The 27,959-nt window shown below is 39.1% G+C and overlaps 1 protein-coding gene across 1 annotated transcript; it reads left to right on the forward strand.

Annotated features, from left to right (window-relative positions):
• On the forward strand, positions 1–27,959 carry LOC139720099 (diamine acetyltransferase 1-like). Its single transcript, XM_071631468.1, has 5 exons — positions 1–593; positions 20,731–20,880; positions 21,662–21,838; positions 26,700–26,740; positions 27,738–27,959. The coding sequence occupies exons 1-5, from the start codon at positions 290–292 to the stop codon at positions 27,957–27,959; spliced, it is 894 nt and encodes a 297-aa protein (XP_071487569.1). The 5' UTR covers positions 1–289.

A 27,959-nucleotide genomic window follows, 5' to 3' on the forward strand; every position in this document is an offset into this window, starting at 1 on the left:
CATGATCATGCCCACTGGATAGAGATTTGCCGGCGCTCGTGTAAAGACCTATACTCTGCACCTATTGTACGTTATATAAAAAGCCTAATCCATAGACTGCCCTTTCACTACTTGGAGTGGAGAAGAAAAGTGAGCACTGGTCCGCCTATAATCTTCTCGTGAACAACAACCTGTCAATACAATCTCATGTAGGCCTACTCTTCGAAACAGCGTCCACTTCTGCTAAGGGGCAGCAGCTCTCCCCGTAATTGTTGCAGTATTCTTACGGCACCTCTCCAAAAACAGAAAAATGATGTTGAGACGTTGGCCGAGAAGATGTTTTCGCGAGCTGCTTCGAAGTGTATCCCCACCGAGAGTTTCGATGGGACCCGGACCCCGTGCTTCCGGCTCGCCAAGGGTCGCTGATGCTGCGACGAGATTGGACCACTGCTGCGGCGCTGGCGTTGTTGGCAGCACGGGCAGCAGCAGACGATACTACTCGGATCAAGCCGAGTTCCCGCCATATCGGAGGACGTTCACCCGTCGCCTGATCACAAGAAATCGACAGAAGCCGAGCTCAGAGCTTGAGGAGTCGAGAAGAAAACTTATACGAAGTAAGTCGCAAACGGCGTGCATTTTTCATGTTGTTCATCGGTTCCGATGCTACAGCTAAAATATGTCTGGGTGTGTATGTGTGTGAATCAGTCGACTGTTCACGTGCAAACAGCGACCTTATGTTTGTTGTTGTTGTTGTTGTTTTTGTTGTTGTTGTTGTTGTTGTTGTTATTGTTATTATTGTTGTTGTTGTTGTTGTTGTTGTTGTTGTTTTAATCTCAACCCTTGCCAACCGCCACTTCCAAATGTCGGCGGCAATGCACATAGACACGTTAACTATGGGGAAAACGGAGTTTATCTTTTCCAACAAGGCTTTACATACCAATTCACTGCCCTGCTGACACCTGCAAATCACTTGCATCTCGTCACTTCAGATCAATTAAAATAGTTGTCATCATGAAAGGATTCGTGCAGGGATAGAATAATAATATTCCTCTGCTTGCTTTCATACAATACAAGTGCACCAGGCTATGTTATCTTTTAGTTCCGACCTTACAGAGATGATTTTTTTTTCTTTCCATGTGACACGGCACTCGAGGTTAAACAATTCACCGCAGGGGAACTATCTCTGATCTCAATACACATTGCTTAAATGTATATTATACTGTACATGAAAATGTCGCCCCCTTTACTATTGCTGATCGTCGCAAACATGGGGAGAAAAAGAAATAAATAGTTAAAACGATCAAAATTTCTGCATACCGAGTGTACCTAGAAAGTGACTTCGAGGTCGTCAAAATGACAATTCTAGAAAAAAAAAATACAGAGAGATTTTCGTAGTGTACGATTTATGTCTAATTTGCAAGCCGTTTATAAGGCAAGTATGATTGGAAGGTTAGCTACAGTATTGTTTTGGGTGAAGTGTCGCAGGTCGCAGTTGTATTGTCTCGTAACATTCGCATAGAGTGGTCTACGAGTCTCGAATACGGGGTTTTTCTCCGCCTCTCGGTCCCTCTATCGAAAGGACTATACTGAAATATAAACAATTTCAATTAAAAACAGACATTTACGATTTCCAAGCACAACTATTAGAACGATATAGGATGAAAAATAGAATGTGAGGAGGATATGAAATTTTAATAATTCGCTATTTTTTCTTTGCAAAACAGTTCTGAAACAGCTGATGAGTGTGCAAATGAGGGAGCCGCTGATGTCATCACCTCATTATTTTCCATTGATCGTGTAAAAAAAAAAGAAGAAAACTCCACGAAATTAAGTTCTCCTGCTGTAATAGAATAACACGTAATATTATTCATAGATGAATAACTTTATGATAATGATCAGTCATATATAATTTTAGACTGGACAGAAGTGCGTTAAAAACAACAATGGAAATCTAATATTTTATGTACAAACGATTATAGTCGACAGTAAACCTAAGTTGTGAGGCGGTGACACCAACAACGAACTCATTATTGCACATTCATATTGACTGTTCAAGAACAGTTTTTCGAATATTGGCAAACTTGATGATACCAGAATTTAATCTCCCTACTGCGTATCTGATTTTACTCGAAATTTCACTGTTGCGCTTGTAAAATTGTCCTCAGTCTTTTCAAACCAACTTTAAACTGGTCCAGAATTGTCCATTCAAACTGGTAGCATCGCTGGCGAACAGTCCTCATACAATCAGGGCCAGTTTTAGCGGATGATGGTGAGAGGGTTAACCTCGTGTATAATATACAATGCTCTTTTCTCACTGAATCTCAGTGAACGATATTCGAGAAAAATACTTTCACTCTGCACAGAAAGGCCACAGCAAGGGTAAAGACATTATGCAGTGACCGCTGTAGACAGATAGAGAGATGTGACTTCTTGTGTACAGAGTTCATCAGTGATGATGTAGGTCCAATATTAGGCACACCCAGTCAAACGCCAAAGTACGTCAAACAACATCATAGGCCTTTAAACTTCACTGCACCTAGACATGTGAGCACTATACCTGGTATACAATAAAGAAGCATTAGAATGTGATACTTGTATGGGTATTGTCTGTCTGTTATGACAAATTCAGTTTTAAGTTGCATCTGTATAGATAAGGTGTTGTAATTTCTTCCATTTTCATCTCGACCTTGAGTACTTGTATTTGTGACATCATATACGGGTATTATGTGTATTCAGTACATGAGTGAGATTTCATCAGTATCGTAAGACCTATGCAGGGAGTGGGTCACAGACGGCTGTCGTGTACGAGAACTGAACTGAATATTGCAGCAAATTCATCTCTGTGACATTTGGGATAATATACACGGGCATGTGCCGATTACGACAAACTTGACCGTTAAAAAGTGGGAAAGGTCCCCGAACAAGAAACAAACACACGCTGCAAATACACCGAAATATAAAAAAGAGTGAATATATCATCGACGTGGGGGTACAGTTTATGACAGGCCACAGTGTAAGCTCAATCAGTGCTCGATCTTGACACCCATTTGCCCTCTTGTCAAAATAAATCAGGTCTGATATACGGTCAACCCCGGCAGAAATGCATCCTAGTTTTCCTCATCCAACTGAAGATATTTTTATTCTCTTTCTCATCTCTTTCTCTTTTCCTTTTTTTTTTCCCTTTCTTCTTCTTCTTCTTCTTCTTCTTCTTCTTCTTCTTCTTCTTCTTCTTCCCCCTGTTGGTAATGGACAGGCTCATAGACAAGAGTTCAGATTACCAAATTCTAGAGCGAGAAAGAAAATACGCGAAATGCGATAGTTTTTGGAGTGTCTCATATCAATGGTGCAGGTATTCGCCGTCATTTCTTTTTTCGTTCAAAGTACCGATGAATTTTTTTTTTCAGCTGGTAGAATGACGAAGGATTGGTGTAAGTCTGTGATTCGTGTTGAAACACGCAGCGCTGTTTAAATTATTTGCTTATAACGTTAATTGCTTCAAGTATTCATACGTTACAAATTGGCAGAAACCGCTTTTATTTCCTTACGTATGATTAAGTAGTGATCATATTTACTTTTCTCTTCGAACAACCCTTTTTAAAGTGGTTTCATTGGTGGTAGGTAAAAGTGTAAAATGTGAACATGTCAGAGGTAAACAATCAGGACAAGGGCCCTGTTTCACTCATATTGGAACTATATCGAGCCCCCTTCCCCCCCCCCCAAAAAAAAAAAAAATGAACCCAAAGTTAGGACAGGTTCAGATCAGATCTGGTTTGGAAGGATGTTAAAGATGTATGCTAGAACGTGGCAGGGTGGGCGCAAGATATTGTTCCCAAATGGTTTAGATAGTGAAACACTGCCTTCACTTCTGAGGACTGATTCATCTCAACATTTTCCATTAGATCAGTTTAAATGAACTCTTAGATATATAGAATTGAGCGATTTGTAAAAAAGACATCTTGATCGTGTGCCTGTGACGTCACATCAAAGGGCCACATCAATCCATGTCCGTATATTTCAAACTAGTTAGATAATGTTAGGGATTTGTATGCAGGGTTCTTTGCGTAACTTTGTAACGAGTGAGTGCACAATTTATTTGTGTCGAAATGTGCCAGGTTTTTCTGCTTACTCATCTCCGATATGAAGCAAGATGTAGACCTTCTTCCGTTTGTGGTGGATATACCTTTGAATGAGGCCAACAAACTACACACTATAAATAAAATAGTTTCAGCTTTGCACCTGTACAGATGCAGACCTATATCACACTGAGAGTACCTCTAAAGATATCCCCACTGTGAAGCTAGACTGAAAGGTGCAAAGCTGCACCCGTAAAGGTGCTGCCAGTGTGACATTGGTAAAGGTGCAAAAGTAAACCTATTTTTCGAGGAATGTACCACTTTCACTGCGTCAGATTTATCGTCCTCCCTCACTGCCTCCTCTGCAACCCCGTTGCCTCATGTCATTGCTCCTATTCCTAGTCGCTATTCTGTGGTATCGATTTTTGTGATAAAAGCTCGAGAGTTTGTTGATAACCAATCCCCTTCTTCAAGGAAAACAAGAAACCGACCGCTGTATACTCCCGATACAGTCAGCGTGTTGAACGCAGATCAGCGAGGGCGTGTCCACGCAGAACAAGTTAATAGCTCAGCTGGCTTTCAAGAAGTGGTCCAAGGAATGTTATTCATCAGAGCGCCGAACTGTTGCTGCTCCGCCATTATCCAAGTTGCCTCACTTCCTTTTTGATCAATGGCCTTTTTTCCCCGTTGTATTTTATTTTCTCTTCTTGGCAAGTCCGCACGTCTTGTCACTTATCCCCTCTCCAGTCCCGTAATGGAAGGCAGATTTTCAGGGGATTTCTACTTCTTTCAGCGCAATGATAAAGGGGCCGACCAAAGTTTGAACAGCTAGCTTTTTATGAGGGTCATTCATTTTTTTTTTTGGGGGGGGGGGGGGGGGGGGGCGGGGGGGGGGGGGGGAGCTTTTCAAATTTCTTCTCGTTGATGCTGTTTTTCTTCCTCTTCCTGTTCTGCTTGGTCTCATCTTCCTCTCTTATCTATCGCTTTGTTTTTCTCGTCGTCCTCTTACTGCCATTGCTTTGTTGTTTCTGTTCTTCTTTCATGTTTGTGTTTATTTCGAAAACATAGTCAGGTTCAGTAGTATGCAATTATTGATGATTTTGACAGTTGCCTACACAGAGAGAGAAGGGAAAGATGGATAGAGAGAGAGAGGAAAAAAAGAAACTGTTTCTGTGAATACGAGTGACTGGATAAAAGTACAGTGCCTGGCATGGAATTTAACAACTGCCTCACAAGTCCGTTCTACCCCGAAATTCTTTCCTATTTGTTTGTTCAGTTGTCTGAGTGTAAGGCTCTGCTGAATAGAAGAGAAGAGAAAGCTTGCAACCGTTGTCTAGGAAAACTCCACTTATTGGTATATTCAAGTCAGTTTCGGTTTCGATTTATTTCTATATACAAAACGTCTCTTTAATGGCAGTCAGGAAGATAGCAAAAAAGTAACAAAACGGACGTCAAACAGGAGAAAGAAGTATTTTGAACTAAGCCAGAAGACTAGTACCCATTATATCATTTGACATGTTACTAACTGACGGGGTTCAGCGAAATGGTATTCATTCCAGATGTTCAAGGCCACCCGGAAAGAGCAGCGCATTTTCAAGAAAGACAACTCGACTCACCGTGACCGTGAATTTTGTGACCCAAGATCGCTTTCTTTCCTTCCAACTGAAACATTAGGACAGGGTCTGAAGACTGAGATTTGAGTGAATATCCGATCCATGTTCGAGGGGTGTTTGATGCAGAGGGATGTAGCGCAAAGAAACAAAAATGAAAAACAAAACAAAACAAAACAGTGAATGTTGCGATGAAATCCGATCAGAAAAAAGGAAAGTCATCAAACTCGTAAGTGTCACTTGCTTTCACGAAGTAGCGCTGTCGTTCAGAGTTACATATAAGTACAGAAAATACAGCTTGTAACAATGTTATGGCTTTATAAGATTCCAATAAAGACAGAATATTGGACACTTCGGGCACTACTGTGAAACCTTTTTTCCCCCATGAAAATCGTTTCTATTGCAGTGTTCGTGTTGATAATACGGGGATGATCTAATGGCGTGTCGCATCGTATCGTTTGAGACGCTCTTTCATCATGAGTTCCATTCTTTCATCACATCATTCCTTTGCCGGTGATAATTTGTTTACGTTTTACATTACACCCATAGTCATGATAGTTTGGGCCATTATTTTTTTTTCCTTTCCTTGATCTTACTTGAAATGATCGCTTCTTTCAATTTAAATGTCTGAGAGGCCCTCCATTAAGAGCCTGTTTCCGGTTTGTTGGTATCGCATCAATTCTATCATTTTCTCCCCCCCCCCCCCCCGCTCCCAACCCTCTCTTTCTCTCTTTATGTATACAAGTGCAGGTGGAAGACATCAACAAAAATGAAATTGGTCAGGGATGACAGATCCTTGTTGACGTAGACTTGGATGCTCTGTCAGTAAAAATTAGCACCTGTCTGTCCAATGGCTACAAGTGAAACCAGGTCAATATTATCTTTCTCTTTTATCTTTTTCTTATTCTATCCTATTCTATTCTATCTTATTCTATTCTATCCGTTATGCTACAAAGCAGATAAGCAAACCACGAGGGTATACTCCTATATGAATAATATACAAAGATGAAAAGTAAATAGGGCCTAGATAAGAAAGATAATAATGATGATTTAGATATTGCAAATCACAATAACGACAATATCAAAATTTACATCAATGTAGGGCAATTTGGCAATCAGTTGCAATGAATGTGAAAAGGGTTCTATTATTGTGATTATACATCCCGAGACAGCCAGATGCCAATTCGTACACCTGCTAACAAGAGGGGCAGAGTGATGGGAGTCCAACATTTTGTCAGAGAATGTCCGCTTAGGGCAAGGATCAGGGGCGGATCCATCAGGAATTCTGTAAAGGAGGGGGGGGGGGGGCGCAACTAATATTTCTTGTGCCACTTCCGGGTTTCATTTCATTTTTTCTTTTTATTTCTTTTGTTTTGAAGGAAAAATAAGGGGGGGGGGCGTGCGCCGGTTGCGCCACATCTGGATCCGCCACTGAGGATGCAAACGGGTCTTCTGTTTGGGAGTGCAATGCGACATCCTCTAAACTTATTTCATAGAAACTGAACCATTGTGGCTCAGTGGTCTAGACCAGAGACCGCCAGTCATGATATCCTCGGTTCGAGTCCTCTGATGCTATCAGATATTTCTCCCATCTTCTGTCAGTACTTAGATATTTGTCTTTCTTTTCTTTTCTGCCGTGTTATGACTGTTTGAGATTTTCGAGAAGATTATATTTTTATCTATTCGATCGAAGACTCACGTTTAAGCTGTAGACTAAAACACTTGGAAGAGGAAAATCACGCACTACATGGTGTCTCTCTGCAATTGGAATAAAGCTACCAAAATTAACCCAAAGCGAAATGCAGTAAGGAATTATCAAGGTCATCGTGCGGAGGCAAAAATTAGAAAAGCCATTTCGTGTGTAAATATACATATAAGGCCAAATTACGCGAGGTTTGCGGGAACAATGACGAAAATAGAACAGGCTAAAATCGGTGTAAAAAAGTCGGGCCGAAAATTAGAGAAGAATCCAACCATAAACAGGTCAAGCTTGCCACGAAAAGGCCTTTCACACAATCCCACTCCAGCGATCAATTACCACTCTCCAAACAGACACGAAAACCACTCGTCCGCTCTTTTATTTCCGGAAACACATTTCTGTTTGAGAGTTCAGTCACGTATTGACACACACTGTTCAATGGTTACAGTAAAAAGGTATACGCACAAAGGGTAATATAAGATTGACTTAGTTCCCTTTTCTCTGTTTTTATACTCCATTTAGATTCGTTTCATTTGGTTTTCTAAACGTTGTTACGTTATGTCTTGCCGTGTTCCGATTGTGTGTGTGCGTTTGTGTGTGTGTGTGTGTGTGTGTGTGTGTGGCGGGGGGGGGGTCTTAAAGCAGGTCATTATACATGTATACATCAACATGGGGGGGGGGGGGACAACTTAAAAAAACAGCAACTACTTTTTCACCTCCATTTTCAAATCCTTGACTGATATCAGGCCCAAAATAATGTTGATGTTGTAATCGTACTTTGATGTGAAATCACTAATGAGTTTGTGCTCACGCAGTGTTGATTCAATATATTGCCAGATTTTTGGGTCTCTTCATTCGTGAAGACAGTCTGGACAATGATGAGTTGCGCCGTGACGTCACGTGCCTGGGAGCCAATCAAATCATGAGTACAGATTTTTAATTATTTTTCTAACTCTCTCACCCTCCTTTGTGCTCGTTTTGTTTCTACGTTCATTATGTTTAAGAAAACAAGCAAACACACTCTACCACGCACAGCGTACTTAGTTGAAGAAACGAAAGTCCTCAGATGAAATTTCAGGTATTAACTTTTGTCGATGTAGATTCTAAACGTATCTCCGACTATCTAAACGTATCTCCGACACCCATAATCGGTATAGAAATATGTAAAGGGAGGAGGGGGGGGGGGGGCAGGGACAAAGACAAACAGAGTAGTAGTAGTAGTAGTAGTAGTAGTATGGGAGTGGTAGAGAGTGTACGACAAAAGGGGAGAGATGCAGAGAGATAGAGAGAAAGGGAGAGGGAAAAGGGATAAAACTACGTTCTTGACTCTGTAAGAGACTGTGAGTTACAAAAGGGGAAAACGTGCGATAAAAACGAAAGCAGGCACAGAAGAAGAAATATAGATTAACATCTAATTATGGAGATTATTTTTTTGTCAAAAGTGGTACTTTAACCGTCATAGCTGGTGCGCTTCAGGTGGCACCCACATGACAGTGTGTAAGTGGATTCCCGATAAGGACGTGTCGACAAATACAACAACGAATAACAAAGCAAATAAACAAACAAACAACAACAACAAAATACCGCAATCATGATATAAAAAATGTAAGATACCCGGAAGACTTGTATATTGTGTTTCATTTTTGGCATCTTTTAGTTTTCCTATTACAGTTCTTGAATTTCGGAAGATTTTTTTTTTGCTTCTCAATTTGTATCCATAATCTTCAAAGCCAAGCTCCTTTCTTCTTCTTCCTCTTCAGTATACAGTCGACCAATGAGGTGTATCGTCGTGCTTTTGGGAGTGATGTGCGGTGTGCTGAGCAATGGCTCCATAATAACTATGTACGAGTTAAAGGAAACCCAAACCCAAAGAGCAATGTGGATTGAGTAAAAGCAACAAAATTAGTAGAACACATCAGTGAAAGTTTGAGGAAAATCAGACAATCGATGCAAAAGTTATTACAGACAATTGTAAAGTTTTGGTATTGTAGTGACTGGATAAGGAGACTACTAGAGTTCATGACGTCATAATTATGTGGACAACATGAAAATACATGTATAAAAGAATTCCACACACACACACACACACACACACACACTCACACACAAAATCCTGAAAACTACACATTCCATCAACTTGATACTGACATATGTTAAGGGTAGTAATTATTCCCCCCTGCTTTCTGAAAGCTGTTAGTCAGGTGCTCTTTCATTAAGCTAGGAAAAAGAAACCATGTTAAATTTTCTTTATATTGTTGTCCACACATGATGTCATGAACTCAAGTAGTCTCCTAATCCAGTGGTTCCAACACCAAAACTTTTAAAAGTCATAACTTTTGCATCGATTGTCCAATTTCCTCAAACTTCCACTTATGTGCTTTTCTGATGTTGCTGCTTTCACCCAATCCACATTTCTCTTTGGATTTCGGTTTACTAAAAAAGATTAATGCATCCTTCTAACGGAGCTGAATCTTTTGCACCTCCTCCTTGAATTGGTATACGGAGGTGCAAATGGTCAAACTAGGCAGCGAGTTCCACAGTCGTATGGAATCAGGGAAGTATGATGTCTTCAAAACCTGTGTTCGGGCAAAAGGAATATGAAACTCGTGCTGTCTCTGAGTGAGCCTCCAGTGATTGGCATTGTTGCTCATGGGTATACCTTTCACCACCTTTACCGGTATAGATTGCTCTCAACTTCTGAATCTTCGTCGAAATGGTTAAAAGTCTTTCTATACCTTATGTCGAACTTAAGTTTCTTTTTATCATTCTCCGAATCGGTTGACACGTTTTTCAATGATGCATCTCTAATCTATGCCAGAATCGTATGTATGGTCTGTTGATAAAACCCTGACAGTCCACTCTTATGTATAGGTGGTAAAGCAGCTATTACACAGCATCCCATATCCGGCAGGGTATTTTGGTTACGAGTTTTGCTAGGTCAGAACCCGCGAAAACACAACTGTCTCAAAATCGATCCCAGGACAAGATTATCGTGGTGTAATGCCATACTTTTCGACACACATCTGTATTTTGCGTACGTGTGTGTGTTTGTGCGTTTAGCATTTGAATTATAATGACTAAATACCATTTTAAAAGTTGTGTGTATATATTGGGTGATATGTGTATTGACGTGTGTGTGTGTGTGTGTGTGTGTGTGTGCGTGCGTGTGCGTATTTGTGTATTTATATAGCGTTTTTTTTTTGCGTGCAAGTGCCACAGAACAGTAATCCATATTGACATGAAAGATGCCAGTTTCTGTTTAAAAGCATGTTTAATAAATATTGTCATTACCAATTTGGGTTCAACATCCCAGATAATGATAGCTAATGTATGAATTTAATGCGATTTTTTTTTTTGACTTGGTGGACTCGAGTCTGTAAGTTTTCGGCAAAAATTGAGAGATAAAAGCCGCTATGAAGCAACAACTATACAAAAAAACACAAGCAAACAAAAAACATATTGAAAGGTACTTATCGATAACTGTACTTTTGTTTGTTAGCTACGCCTCCTTGTTTCAATTGCAATTTCCGATAAAGGTCAATTTTCTTCTGTCCTTGCCCCGAAAAGAAAAAAAAAATCTTCTTCGGACACGTTATTGTTAGTTCCACTTTTCCCATGAACTTTCAAGGATAAAATTTCCAGAACTAGTTTCAGCATTGAACTACATTTTGGGAATAGTATCTTCTTCTCTTTTTTTTTTGTTACGCAGGAAACGGCCTTGGGGTATTGAATATAAAGATCCCAATATTGCGATTTATACGCCATTTCCAGGTAGTATTTCTCATGTAGACTTCCGGTTAAAGGATGCGGTTCATCCGCGGGAAGGAAGTCTTACAGTGGAGGAAACACTTTTCTGCGTCTCCCACTGATCCAGTTTATGATATAATATTGTTGCCTCCATACGTTATCATAGAATTCATCATATTGATGATTTTGTTTTTCCAAGAAAGGATTCTTTAGACAGAAAGAACAAATGACTGACTAAAGCAAGCCCATTGACTTGAAGGTAACCGAAATCTCCTCCCTTCTAGCTACTCACCCCCCCCCCCACCACAAAACATCCACCAAAAACACAAGACAAAAACAACTCAACACCAACACTGCTCCATGTGCCCTAAACTGAAATGAAAAGGATGTATATAAACAGCTATATGTCTGTAACTTACTGTCCTCCATCATTTCTGTTAAACCTTTGCCTTCGGGAACGTTCTCGGTCCCATGCAAAGATTATGAGGTGTTCAGAATTTCGTAATGAAAAGGGTTAAAGGAAAGTATAATGCCTCATATTGCTTCTCATACTACTATTCTTACAGCACTGACAGTCAGATGTTCGACGTTTGAAAGGGGCTGAGGAAAAGTAGCTCTCAAATGTGGGGCATGGGCGTATAGAAATATAGAAAGAAAACAGGGAGGTATATATATATATATACAGGGAGGTATATATATATATATATATATATATATATATATATATATATAGATGTATAGATACTGTGTAGATGACTAGACACACAGAAAGATAAAAAGAAAAAGATGATAGAGATAGAGGTTGATAGATAAATAGGTAAATGATAGATAGTGAAATGCAAAGTTAGCTAGCTAAATATCTCTAAATATATAGAGATAGGCAGAGAAATAGATAAATAGATGGAAGGATAGATAGATAGATAGATAGATAAATAAATAAATAAATAAATAAATAGAGAAGTAAGGTGACCAATAAATTGATCTGTAAGTAGCTATTTCCCAATATCTGTAAATTTACTCAAAAAATTATGAGCATAAGCATGGGTGAGTTTTCAGAGTAGATAGACAGTGTAGATGGAAATAAATCTTTAAGGAGCCAGCCACGGAAAACAATTACAAAATTTCTGTACGTATAATACGAAACAAAGCACCATATGCATTTATTGTATTGATACATGCGTACGTACAAAAATACATATAAACAGAATTGCCATCGATTGGAAAAATGAATTATTACCGAGCTATATGAAAAGTAAACGATAGGCAGATAAACAGGCAGATAGACAGGTAAAAAGGTAACTGGAAAGATAGCTGGAAAGATAGATTCAAATAAGAATAGATAATCATGAATAAAGAGACAGTTTGCATTGATATATTATGAAATATATTATACAGATAAGGAGATGGATAGAGAGATAAATAGATAAATTGATAGATAGATAGACAGGTAAGATAGGTAACAAGAGAGATAGCTATAGAAAGATAGATAAGAATTGACAAGCATTATGAGAGAGAGAGAGAGAGAGAGAGAGAGATTGCATTGATTATTATCTACACACTTAGATAGACAGAAATATCGAAGAGTTTGTTCGCAAAAACCGATAAGTCCATTTTTGAAAATTTTGAAGTACGGTCTCTGTCATAAAGTACAAAATAATACCTTTTAAATGATATATTGGTCACTACATATAAGGATACATTTTTGAAGTTATGGTCAAATAAAGCAAAAATTTTATTATTATTCTCTTTGTTTTTCTTGACCTTTAATCGCAAATATCTCCATTTGGCAAATATGGACTTTTTGCGAACAAACTCTTCAATTGTACAGATAGGGAGATAAGATATATATAAAACAGATAGAAGTGTATAGGTGCATACAGGAGAGTAGATTGATGGGAAGAGAGAGTGAGACCGGATGATGGAAGGCAAAGATTTCTACCATTAATCGAGAGGTGAGGCGACGTGTCTAATGGATGGAAGCATTACCCAATTACAGGGCGAACTGTGGACGTGTGCTGAATTCTGTATAGTGGCGTATAGCATGGCGCGCGAAATGGGTTTAAAGAGAAGTGCACTCACAGGCCTACAGCGAGTCGTGATTGCTTTCCAAAGGAAAAATCATGCTGGGGATGCAAAATTAAAAGGAAATAAAATCACGAGCTGGTAATGATTCAAACTTACTTTCTTAAAGAAACTCAAGACAGTACCAAATCCTCTTTGACTGCTTTGACTGTAACAATAATTCTTTCTGCAACCTAGAGTCTGCCGCTCGATTAGCATATCGATAGGAACTTTGGGGGGGGGGGGGGGTTGGTGGTGCTAAAATAAAAAGAGATGATTTTTTATTACTGTTTTTATTATCATTGTGTTTCTCGTCACAGAGCCAAAGATCTAAGAAGTTACCCTTTTTTCCCTACGGAAATTGTTGTCCTTCTTTGAACCTGTTGTTTCATATTCTATTTATAGCATGTAATCTTAGTCTACTGATTTTGAGGCCCCACTTTTGGTTGTATTTTTTTCCTGGATTGAAATAAGACTACAAAATAAACTTTCTATATTAACTGATAAAAATGAATTGGTACCTCGGGTATGTACATGAACATTATCTGGCTTGTATCAAAGCATATCATAACAGTAGCACCCAAAAAGCCACTTGCCTTTACTTGTTGAGCCCATCTAATTAAATACTGAGTGGTACGCTTGTCCCAGTTTCAAAATTACTGGTACGCCTTTAACACAAAATTTTAATGTGTTTTTAATCTAGAGCGCCCTCTTTGGATCATTGTCTGTAGAAGAAAACACGTTGGTGCGCAGTGCCTCTCGGGCGACTGTTGTTACGGTTTCCGAGAAGCTACTGACGAGAAAGCTATTAAAGTTGACACACATTTTAATCCGACGCAAAAACGCATTTCTTTTCGTCTTCAGGCACTGTCGAGGCTTTTAACTGTTTTCGGTATACACGGCTTCCCTAATCTGGGCTGGCGAAGAGTTTTCCAATTGACAACTTGCAGTAAATGGGCGAAAACAGTGACGACTGCGTAAGGAGTAGATCACAAAAAATACGGATATATAAAATATGTTTAATAATGAACAAAAACGGATGCATCATCACAGCAACCTATTTAAGGAGGAGTGTCTTGCTGTGACCCACCTGCAATGTGCTCATGTGACATTTTACATGTGTCTCAACGGTAATATATAATAGTCACGTGTATCGTATAGCTATTACAGTCATGTACAGTATGCATCACATCAACCCAACTGAAGGACGAAAGGCGAAACCCCAACGTAATCACGATCATTAGGTTATTATGTATTTCAAATTCATCTCTCAGGCCCCTGTGATTAGATAGGGTCCTACAAGGTAAAAATGCCAGATGGTGTTGGAATAAAGTTGGGAAAAAGGGAGTATCACTTTTCATTTCCGGGCCGGCGAAGTCTCTGGAGAATGTTGCAGCGAGGTGCATGCTCTTTAACCCTCACCGTGCTGGTGCCGAAGATTTGCCTCTAATGGTCGTACAGTTCAATGGTGGTAACACTTACAGGGTTAATCCTGCCACTTTTGCATCTTGGCCAAACGTCTTTTCCCCTCCATATTTGTACTTTAGTTCGATTTCAATTGTTGTTATACATTTCGTGAATGTTCAAATATTATACAGATTGAATATACGAAAGATTTATCTCCTACAAGGAGTATACACTATGAATAATTTTACAAGAATGTTCAGGTGAATAAAATACACAGATATTCAAATTTACAAATTAGGTATCACCGTTTATAAATACCCTGTCAATGAGTACACCAAAGACATGTGAACATATATACACAGGCACACATATAGAGTATCAATTACCCCTTAAATTGCACTCCTGCATAATTTCGGTGATATATTGGCACACGCTTGTGTAGCAGTGCGGTAAGATAACCTCGTATCAGTGATCGTTTGACTGCCATTGCGCCATTGAAATCTATCACGGTCAACTGCACGCACACTTCCCACGACGTATTTAAATGGAGTAATACGTACGAAATCAAATCGGATCATAAGCCCATTAAAGTTCTCAGCTTACGCGGCCACATGTTCGATTTTTCATTATATATCGGATAGCAGAAAAAAGGTGGTCTTTATCATTTCTTCGACGTGTTGCCTCCCTTCCGTTTTGATATACCACGCTGATAAGAAAAGTATCGCCAGTTCCATTTCCTAGAATCTTTAGATGGATCTGATTGAGTTATCGCTTTCATGTGACGTTTCCTATCTCTGTACATCATAATTATTTTGAGAGTTGATCCCTCCCAGGTATAAATCATTCAAGCAATCAAGGAATTGAAAGCGAGAGGATTTCTTTAGTCCATCGAAGTGCTGCATGTGCGTGGGTTCCTGATATGTCAGTCGACTGTAACACATTTTTATAAAGTAACACTGTATCCACGCTTGTCGTTACCAAGGCATATTTTTGTTTTGTTTTGATTTTTTTTTCTCAAACTCATCTCAGCAGGGATGATGTCTCCAACGTATGGCGTATGGCTCGATTACAGGGATCTTTCTTGCACCGAGCTAGTACCCTGGGACGTGATGTTTCCTCCTCAATAATGAACGTTTACGCTGGAACTTGTTTGTGTGGGGTTTTTTTTTTCATCTTGTAGCAGACATTTGGTATCTATTACAGGAAACTTAACCTCCTTTCGCGTAGACAAGGCTTGGATGATGGAAATCATGATATTATCATGAAAAATGATCGTGCAATTATGAAAATCATAGAGTGATGGTATACATATCATGATAACATGATCACACGAAGATAGTTGATGTTGCCAATTAGTGTAGGCCTACTGACAATGATAACAGCAACAAGAAAAGCAAAACGATGTTAATGATAACGAGAATGATGATGATGATGATGAAAATAATGATGAAGACAAAATGATAATGTTCTCAAGATTAACTCTTCAGTGTCTTAATCTAAAGATTATTCACGCCGGGTAAGAATCTGTCCATATGACTCTTATGTAAGTGTCTGGAGGACTATCAGTCTGCTTCCATTTGATTTCAGTTCAGGTCAATTCCGCTCAAATCACCTCATTTCCATCTAATTAGATTTGATTTAGTTTTTCTATTCCGTTCAACAGTTCAATTCCATTTAATTAATTTCAGTTCTATTCGATTCGATTCCATTCAATTTATTCATTTCCACTCTTTTTAGTTCTATTCAATTCAATTCAATTCAATTCAATTTAATTTAATTCAGTTCAGTTCATTTCAATGTATTTCATTTCAGTTCAACTCAATTCATTTAGATTTAAATCAATCAGCTGCATTCCATTCAATACAGATGATTATTTTGTTCAACATCATGTATCGTAGCTAGAAGACTGAATTAGAATATAGTTTCTTGACTGAAGAAAGAAAAAAAAAACCAGCTTTAATATGGTTCATAATCCTCGCCTTCTGACTATTTAAATTGGCGTCGTAAACTTTGGAATAATTCAACGTATGTGAAATGGTTTTTCCAAAGATTCGTTATTCGGAAGGTTTATTAATCGGAGAATGAAATTAGGGTTGTTTTTCCGGAGGTTCGTTATTTCGAAGTTGCGTTATTTCGAAGGTTCGTTATTCCGAAAGTGCGTTGATTCGATGGTTCGTAATTCCGAAAATGAAATAAGGTTCATTTATTCCGAAGGTTCGTTAATCAGAAAATGAAGAAAAAAAAAAACAAAACAAAAAACGCAAGGTTCGTTATTTCAAAGGTTCATTAATCCGAAAAAAACGAAATACTGTTTATAATATTCCAAAGATTCGTTAGTACGCAACTTCTTTTCATTTTTGGATTAACGAACCTTATTTCATTATTGTATTGACGAACATTCGGAATAACGAAACCTTTGGAATAACGAAACCTTCGGAATAACGAACCTTCGGAATAACGCCACAAATATTCAGATAAACGAACCCCTTTTCATTTTCGGATTAACGAATATCTAGATTTAGGGAATTTGTGTGTTTCCGAATACAAACGAATCCTTTGAAAACGAACCATATTTCATTTTCTGATTAACGAACCTTCGGAATAACGAGCATCACTCGTAAAATCATACACGGTGTAGTGTGGGCAGTGGTCCTTGTGCAAGAAATATGATGACATATTGGACACTGATTAGGCAGTATGATTTGAATGCTATCAATTAAAATACAATGTAAGGAGAGAAAGCTGGAGAGAGAGAACAGACAAGATGGATATTGAAATTGATACTGTGACACTGGTACAACAGTTGGAATCATATTATTCACTCCTTACCAGTCAGCGCCCAGACCAGGTTGGGGGGGGGGGGGGCAAAGAGTGAGTGGGGGAGGGAGGGAGGTGGAGGATTGTGAGATTTATTACGCCTGTAATTAGTCCGCGAATGCATAGCGTTTTGCATTACGTTAGGCCATGATAATCAGTGTGTACGTACGTGTTGGTGAGTGTGTATGTATAAAATGTGCGTGTGTGCGTGCGTGCGTGAATTTGCAATCAGTTTAGCAGTTCGGCTTCATGCGAATTTATCAAATTCTTGGTTGGAAAGCGTGAAAATTAATGAATAATCACTGATGGTTTTCTAATTACCCTGCTCTCCCAAACAAGGTTCTGTAACTGCTTGATTCGCTTTTATTTAGGGTTTTGGTTTAGCGACAGCGATTGTGGTGAGAAAAGTAATTATGTATGCGCTAGAGCCCGTTTCATTTCGGAATTTTTACAAACTAGAATACAAGCTGCGATCTTCCCGTTATCAGTTGCAATATATCGGTATACTGTTTAAAAGAATGAAATTGCCGATCATTGAACTGAGCAGGACTGAACTGTATACTGCTGTTTTAATGAATGAAACAGCCCTCAAGTATACAGACATTTTGCAAATTATGTTATCATCAGCGAGAAATCGATGACCTAAATCGTCTTGCCAATGAACCGCTTCCTTGAGCGTGGTTGTTTCATGCTTCCCTTTTGTCATGCTTTTCAAGATCCACAGCATTTTTTTTAAAGCTAACCGGAAACAAACATGAATGGAATTAATGCATTGTGTATTACCTAGCTTCACAGACGAGGATTGAAGACGGAAAAGGGTGGGGGCCGTCTTCTCACGACAACCAAATCAGGGCATTCTGGGTTGCAATTAATTCAATGATCATCGAAATAAACAATGCAAAGATCTCCACAGAGGAGGATAAGGAGTGTTAAAGGAATTGTTTATTTTTGGTTGAGAAGGGGATTCAGGTTTTAACTTTTTACAAGATAATTAGAAACCGCTTACTAGAATTAAGGAATTAAAAGAGGTCTTAATAAAAAGTAGGTCCAGCCTTTTATTAAAAACACTTTGATTTACTTTGTTTTTGGATATCTCAGTCATTTCAAAACCGATTTTCATCAAATAAATTTTGAATTCCTTTTAGAATTGATGCTCTTTAATATTGCATAAATATGTTAAGTGGTCTCTAGTTATATCACAAAAAAGTTAAAACCTGAATCCTTATCTCAACCCAAACTACACCATCTCTTTAGAAATTAAAGAGGTATTATGACGTGTTTCATGACACAGTGCTGCGAAAAGAGGTCCAGAGTGTCCGCTCTTTAACAATAATTCTCCCTTTTGATGGCACGTAGAAACGAAAGAAGGTGAAGCAAGTCTTGGGTTTTGTCAGGTCTTTGAGTCATTGCTTTTACGACGTTCTGATCTATTTTCCCCTGATCGATTTTATTTTGATTAAGATTCGTTCGTTAGTACAGGTCATTAAGTAAAAGATCTAAAATGGTTTCGAAGTATATACGTGTGTTCTCTCCAAGTCATTTCGTTAGCCTAACTTAACTGTTTGGCCTTAATTTGGGAATGATTAATCGTTTTTACCCCCTCCCTTGAAAAGAAAAACCGACAGAGGTCTACAATATTTGTAAACTGTGCAATAAAGTGCATACTTCTCATCTACCAGTTGGTAAAGTTATCGGTGCGTCCGACGGTTTGTTTAGTGACAAAGGGTAGGCGAAAACTTGCTCCGACTATGGCATGGAAGTGTTATTGTTGTGTGATATTTCCAGAGTGACTTAAGACCGTGTATGTTTGTGTGAGTGTGTGTGTGTGTGTGTGTGTGTGTGTGTGTGTGTGGGTATGATGTGTTTGTTGTGTTGTTTTGTGCTGTTTGTGCTATGTACATGTATGTCTGTTCATGGTTCCGTCTAAAATGCATTGAAGAGTGATACTTTTTTTCTTTCTTTCTTTTTTTCCGCCGACGCGCCGGAGCTCCGCAGCGCTCCTTTCAATCCTGCTGTTAAATACGTCGTATCAGTCTGGTCGTTGACATCCAACGACAACACCGTTCACCCATCTCACATTTGGAAATACCTTGCGAGTCACCCTGAAACTCGCCCTTTTGATTTTAAGAACAGCATGCAGCTATGAGGAAAGAGTGACAGACAAACAAACAGACAGACAAAATACAGACGTACAGAGACAGAAACAGAGAAAGGCGAAGGGAGAGAAATTAAACATCTATAATGAAGAGCAAGGAAACGGAGGGAGAGAAAGAGAGGGAGAGATAGATGGAGATATATGAGAAGAGAGAAGAGGTAGAGAGATGGAGGGGTGCAGAGAAATACTGGTAGAAGAGATAGGGTGAGGGGAGGAAGCTGAACCTCAAAATCTCAGCGAGGCTTCTCCACCTTCCTGGGAGTCCATCCTTCCGGAGCATTATTTAGTCTGCGTGGATGATGCGCCGTGTGGTGATGGAGCTCTCCGCCGAATAACCCTTGACCTCGATATGTCGTTTGTATATTTAACACATGACGTCCCTCAGACTGAAGGAATTCCAGCACATCTATACCTCACAAGTATGATGTATGATATCCCCCACCCCTTATAGTCTGTGGTGTCTTCAAACCCAGATTATAGCCCGAAGAATAAGGGCAATCACTCAAGCTTGCGGTAATTGGACATTTATCCGAGAAAAGAAAAAAAAAAATAGCTCAAATCAATGTCAGCAACTGCCACAAGGATAAGTAAGGAAGCCTAAAATGATATAGTAAATTTTACTCTCCATCATATCGGAAAAGGCAAATACACTTGTATTATCAGATTCATGTGTCTGCTTGCCTTTTTGTTAAAGACTCAATTGCTGGTTTATTCAAACATAAATTAATCGGAATTTGATAATGTGTATTTCGGAATAACGAACATCACCAGCGTCATACCGACTCATAACAAGATAAAGAACAGTTGTCCACATTGTTACCAAATAGTAGAAATAATATCATTTAATGACGGAATCGACAGAGAATGTAATAAAAGAAAGATTTGCAAGAAACTTTAACATTCTGATTGTCCAACGAATTATTCAGGAGGGCGTTTTGGAGGTGAGTGCATGGGTTTTGAAGTATTGAACGACGAAAGCGGCAAAGTTACGGACTCTTATGAAGCAAATGGGAATGTTATGCAACTATGGAAGCCCCGTTTGTCAAATTCTTTTTGTGAATTTTGATAAAACAATGGCAATGTTTTGCGACCACGGAAACATCATTGGTCGGGTTCTTTCTGCGAATTGCTTTAAGTAAATGTGTTTCTTTCTATCTCTTCCTCTCTATTTTTTTTTTCCAGGTGCAGATTCAAATGTGTTGGCCCCAGATTTAGCCACAAATGTCACTTTGCGGTCAGCGAGACCAGAAGACTGTGCAGACATCCTGCGATTAATCCATGATTTTGCCGAATTGGAGGACAGTTTGGATCAAGTGGAGCTCACGGAAGAAGGTATCCCGGAAGCTGTGACCCTTCGGGGGCACGCTCCGAAGGTTTTTAGTCACGTAGCGCAAGTTTAATTTAAGGATGATGTCAAGTGCGGACATGTCGTCGAGAAAGAGTTGAGAGTTGGTGAAATTTTGCTAAATCTTCGCAAGTGGACCAATATTGTGTATTATTGGGTTATACACGAGAAGACGGGAGGACGACTGGTTGGAACTCGTCAGGTCGAGTGGGTGTGGGCGAGAAGGCCATAAGCATAATAAGCACTAAGATTCATTAGTGCCGAATTCAGGCAGCTCGCCCTCTTGACATGTCTGCTCTTGTTACCTTTGGGAATTAATTCCAGATTGAAGTTTTAATACACAAAGAAAAAATGCTGGACATGTAGTGACGAGAAGTGCTGAAGGGGCTTTAATGGGACTAGGAGATATATAGGCACCTTGTGTATGTTCTGCATAGTTTTTCTTGAAAATACAGAAACGATGCCACTTCAACAATCTCTAAGCCCACGCCGTCAGATGAAATGCAAATGTCAGCACATACACCTTCATTCTTGATTTACATCGCTGAATCAAATGTTTCATCTGATTAGAATGGGGAATTGAAAGCTACTCTTGCTGTGAATTTCATGTGTGCCTGTGTCTTTTTTTTTTAAGGACGATTTCTTTACTTTTTTAAACAGGTGTTCCGATCACCAGGCCAAAATAGAAAGGTACAATGCATGTGTTGATACGTCATGTCAGTATGATCAAGTTGTTTGAGTTTCACTTTTTCACGTGTTCTCCGACAGGTCTGATTAGAGACGGCTTCGGCGAGATGCCTTTCTACCGATGCGTGGTAGCAGAGGCCCAAGGGAATTGTGACGTCACTTCCGTCGTCGCCTACGCCATGTACAACTTCTGTTATTGCGCGTGGAAAGGGCGCATGTTAATGTGGGAGGACATATACGTTCACGAGACATACAGAGGTATACTGTTTTTTCTTTCATGTTCTGCATGTCTTTCGTAATTTACACATTGTTCATTTCTATATTCATTTCCAGAGGCGCCAGTCTCCAGCGAGACATTTCGACATATATCTGGAGAGAAAAATGACTCGGTTTGATACTCGAAATGATCCAATGTCTAAATGTTCATCTCTGAATGAATCCGAACTGAGCTGTAGGATTGAGTTGGGAAAGTTTGAGTGACGCCAGGCAAACATACCTGTTTTTCCTTTGGGAGAATTCTCACTGCCCATCTTGAAGTGTTAATTCAAAGCTTTGACTGTGATGCATAAAACTGCTTGAAATCTGGAACACTGCGAAAATGAAAAGTAGTGCCTTTTCCAAAAACCTCATTTGATAGTTCAATTCTTAGAACAAAATAGCATTTACCTGACAATACATCGTTAAACCATGCGGTGGAGAGAGTGGTAAGTTTTGCCTTTGGTATATTTCGACATGGCCGTAAATCATCCATGACCGTTATTTAACATACTTATTGAAAATATCATCGTTGTTGCCATGGTAACAAGCAGTGTTGAGGACTCTCCGTGGCAGTTCATTTACTGCCAGAGGTCATGATGCCTATGCCAGTGTTTCTCAGTGAGATCTGTTGCTTGGATACCAAGACCATTACACGCATCAGAATGAGGATAGAGATAACTGGGAAGACATAAAAAAGAAAGGAAACGGGCTGACAGCTAAGTCAAGGGCAAGACGGATGATTTTTACATCTCTAGGGTCAAGGAGGGTGAATCAGGATTGGTTGATTTATTCAGCTTATGGCAAAGGCTCGGGCGTGGGAAACCCACTCTGTTTAGCTTACCCCTCCTCATTTTCTTCTCCTGATCCTATAGTTCAAGGAATCGTATAGTTTTTATTGAGACCTAACTTCAGGTTTCTAACATTTTCTTGGGTGAGATAATGAGAAACCTCTTACGAAATATGAAAGAGCATGTAATTCCAGGAGGGATTCAACGCTTATTTGATGAAAAGTGGTTTTGAAATGGCTGAGATATCCAAAACAGAGCAATCCTAATAAAAGATGGGACCCACCTTTTTCATTAGGATCGCGTTGTTTTACTTTATTTTTTGGATGTCTCAGCCATTCTGAAACCGATTTCCGTCTAATAAACTTAGAATTCCTCTTAGAATGGCATGCTCTGTAATATTTCACAAGTAGAATTCCTCTTAGAATGGTATGCTCTGTAATATTTCACAAGTGTTTTCTTGGTATCGCACCAAAAGTTAAAAGCCCAATCCTCATCTCCACCAATATACTATACCATCCCTTTAATGTGTAGAACCGATGCAGTTTACTCTCCGAATGCTATTCTGTGCTTCAGCAATGATTGTATTTTAGAACGGACGATCTGCGTCCGTTCTTGATCTATCATGTGAATGCCTTTTACTATTAAAGAGAGCGCCACTCTCAGGGCAGCGATTTTAAACGGATCGTGGAAGAACCGGTTCTTGATAATTTCCTACCATTTCCCGAAGTGGTACGCGACATCTGTAACAATCGGTCCTTATTCCCCGTTTCCTTCAAGATCCAGACAGCTCACTTTTCTGGCAGATGTTAGAAGATGCAGGAGCGCCGATATTCTCACTTTAGAGGACCGTCACAACACGTGACATGAATACCAGACTCAAATTGTCAATCGTCCTACTGCGCGTGTGTCGCAAAAGATGACAGATACTCATTCTCCTGCGAAAAGCACCCTTCCCTATAATCTAAGCCAATAATATTTGATGAATGAACGCGGAAAACTGGAACAAGTTTCAAAATTGATTTTAGCTTAATGGCTTTTTAATCACCAAGTAACACAATATGATTGATTGTCTAATTTCTATATTTCAAACATGTAATATATAATTGATCGCTTGTGATCCATCCCGGCATAGTTATCATAGCCGTTTTAGATAAAGATATTTTGTTTCTTCATAGAGCTGGTTCCTTGATTCTAGTTACTTTTCAATGGTGTTTTTATTTTTTAATCGTCCATCTGGCGAAACAGAAATACTGTTTTTTTTTCATCTCATTTACAGTCATGTGGATACTATAAGTAATTAAATGAAATGTATCTATTCGTGACTTAAATGGGTTTACCGTTGCTGTACACTCTCTGTCACGCTTTAGTATCGAAATCTGCATGTGAAGATTTGCTATGGGAAACAGAAAGATCAAACAAGAACTCAATGAAGAAATGAAATGAAATGAATGGAATTCTTGCTGAAAAACAAGTATAGTTAAAGTAACCGTTTTTAGTCTGATAATGAATGTTTTGCACGAAACGTTCTTTTGATGTCGATGAAATATATTCACCGACATGTCACCACGGACAGCTTCTCTTTATTACAGATAAAAGTTTTTTTTTTTGCGTTCATGATGACGTGACAGATGACAATTCCTACGTCATTCTTAGATTTGCTTTAGAGGGCAAATTGCAAGGCTTGACAGCGCTGTGGATTGTGCTCTTCTCGTATAGTCAGCTGGCCACTGCTTTTAGCTTTGATCAATGTCATCAACGGTATAGCCAACTTCAAATCAAACTGAAACGTTGAGTACTCTATATTTAGCGCGGAAAAAAGCACTGAAAAAAACCTCTTCCCTATATTTTGGTGTTTGTGCAACGAGTGGAACTTAAGGCGGGAAAAGACTGATATCAAAACACTCCGAGAACATGACGTCTGTATTTCCCCGAAGACACACATGTACAAGGATGACAGGGGGAGGTAATTAGCCTAATAGCAACGTACACTCCTTTGGCCCAGAGTAGTGCGTAATGCGTGATTAAAGCGATCTATTACCATGATTACGAGTATTTATAAATGAAGCCATAATTTCTTACAGGTAAACGGCAACGCGGGTAAAGATAACATGCTCCATTCTCAGGTTGGGGGCGTAAAATGGAGCCAAAAGACAAGGCTTCCGTAGCTTTGCAATTTGAACGTGATGCATGCCCTCTACAAGTCTTTTTAGTTTTGTGAAAGGCCATTTAAGTAATTGACTGCCTTTCCCCCAATTTATCCGGGAGCGCGCGGCGAGTTTACGCTATCGCAAGCCATCAATATGAGAAGGAGTTTGGGGGAAGAGCCCGCATGAAAGCAAATGCAGAGTAAGGTTGTAATTACGCGGGGAAAACCGTACAGCAATTAGTTTCCTTGATTGGTCACACAGACGTTCCTTTTCTCCGCAAATTTAGGCATTCATGTCGGCTTTTACACTGCAGCCAGTGCGATTGTTGAGTCTATCCTAAAGTGAATGATCCTTTATTACCACGCCTAGTTCTCGATAAAAAAGATAATTATTGCGTGGATCATAATTATCGGCGCCATTCCTTGAAAGCAGACCGACAACCGCAAGTGTTTACTTAACTGTAATTATCCTTTATGAACACTCTTTACTCTTGTGTAGCTTTTTTAAAGTAGGATTAAAATCTCGCGCACGGCACGGTCAATACAAAAACGATGAGATTCAATCAATTTGCGATGCCAATAATCGCCATTAACTGCGAAATAGTGAGACTGTCACCACTAAGTAAGACTAGACTTGCCCGTGTTCGATTGAAGCGTGCATCCGGCTTCTACGTTTGATTAATTTAAATGATTTGTGATGCATGCATTACTCACTGATTCTTTTTCCTGTCGTTGCTGACTGAAGTTGCCTCACGGGATGATGGGTGGTCGGAATCACGGATGTTCTCCCCAAATTTACATTTTCTGTTTCTTCAAAAAGATAAACTGTTTTCAAATGTTGCATCCCGTTTTCCGTGAAACAGAAATTGGATAATGTATGTGCTGCTGAAATGTCCCCTTGATATTAATGGATGAAGGGATTTTCCTGAGTTTCTTTCTTTCTTCACGAGGGAAGATACCGTAAAAAGGGAGAGAAACCGACAACAATATATAAACAAGCTCGGTAAAAGATGTCAATTTTGTATGGCGTCATAATCTATTCGTGCATAGTCCTCACAACTAAATTGCATGTGCTGGTTTTCATAATGCCCAAAATTGTTCTGCACGTCATCATAGTACATGATTTCGCTAGTAGTACCACTCTTGCTTTCACTATGGAGGCGTAGCTGTTTTAACCTCAGTTTTTAGAATAAATGGAGTAAATGTTTTGATGGGATTTCTTCTGCCAGTCCCGAAAAATAAGTTACAATTATACTACGTTTCTAAAATGATATTACCATATCATTGTGGAATTTTCCACATCATAGTAGTAATCACCATAACCATAAGCACGATTATTATCATTATCATTTTTGTTGTTTTTATTATAATTATTATCATTATTATCATTATTATCGTTATCATTATTGTTGTTTTTGATATCATTAATATCATCATCATTATCGTCATCATCATCATCATTATCGTCGTGTCATTATCATCATTTGTCATGGACACCATCACTGTTGTTGTCGTCATTAGCGTATAACTATTTCCTATAATATTAATATCATTACGTGATATAAAGTCACTGGCCCCACCACCATCCATACCACACCTCCTGACCATATATATTTGAAATAAAGTTTATTCACCCCGAACGGAAAACCTCGGTGGGTATAGACTGCGAAGAAGAAAGGAACACAATATATACCATGCTTTTTCTGCTGTAATGATTATCATGTTTATACGCTGATGCTAATTCTCTCGTCCATTGTTAAACTTCTGTTGATACTTGTCCTTCAACGTTGCAAAAGGTCATCAAGATTAAGTTTATGGGCACTTGATATAACTTTAATAGGATTATGGTAATGTGAGCTTTCTTCACAAACTATATTTTTGTCTGTTTTTTAAAGATGTTTGTTCGTTTGCTTGTTTCATTGTGCAGGTTTCGGGTTTGGCGCGCTGATACTTCACCAAGTCACCAAGGTAGGATTCGGGCATAGATACACTCTGAAACAGACACAGACACAGACAGACAGACAGACACACGCACACACACACACACACACACACACACATATAGGTCGGCATGCATATGAGAGAAACATAATTATATCAATGTAATACATTAAGATGAACAATCAAAATAGTGAACTTCTCTTGTCTTGACATTCTTCTTAGTTTCGATCAGTTTCTTTCTCGATAATACACAATTGTGCTGAATGTACGTATTCATTTTCTTAATCCATGAGATTTTCCTCAACTCTCCTCTCTTTTTATATGCGTCAATTTTTGTTCTATGTTTGATAAAACATCCTATATAGTGATCGTTGTAATATAGGGCCTGACAGCAACACCGTGTGCAATTCAGCCTCTGGAGGCGTAAAGACGCTAGGCAGTGTAATTATTTGTGTGTACCCATGTGACATGATGTCATGTTGTGAAAGTTATGAATAACTACATAGCATGCAACAACATGGTTACCCAGGAGGATTACGGCGTTCTGGGATAGCGTGGGCTATAGAATGTGGCGGAGTGGTTAGAATGCTCCTGGGAAGTGAACGAGTGCATTGAAGGCGAGGATTTTATTCCGGGAACTAATGTATCGAACACCAACGACATGGAGGAAAGATGTTGTGCAACAGACAACGTTTCATATCATTCTCCTTATATGCGTCATCATCATTATTCATCATCATCATCATCGTGTTCTTGTATTTTTTCCCTCTTCTTCTTCTTCTTCTTCTTCTTCTTGTTATTATTATTATCATTATTTTCATTATTATTATCATTAGTATTATTATTACCATATTACTACTACTACTACTACTACTACTACTATATTGATACATGTATTATCCTTTTTGTTATTATTTGTTATTATTATCATTATTACATACATTATCATTTTATTATTCATTATCATCATAATCGTCCTCATCATTATGATTACTAATATTGCTATCATAATTATCTTTCGCAGCACGCCTACGAGCTCGGTTGCCGACGAATCAGCGGCTACGTGGACGACAACGACGCCAAGCTGCGGCGGTGGTACCAGAGCTACGGTTTCCTCGACTTCACCCGCCAGCACGACTACCACATCTACTCCCTATCCGACAACGCGCTGGAGAAATTCGTCACCAACCTGAACCCGTTCACGAAGCCAAAAGCGATGGGCCTCCAGGTCGAATCATCGATATGA

Source organism: Diadema antillarum, unplaced genomic scaffold (assembly GCF_040938485.1).
Source record: "Diadema antillarum isolate AM-2024a unplaced genomic scaffold, OU_Dant_1.0 scf00000121, whole genome shotgun sequence".
In the NCBI taxonomy this organism is placed as follows: Eukaryota; Metazoa; Echinodermata; class Echinoidea; order Diadematoida; family Diadematidae; genus Diadema; species Diadema antillarum.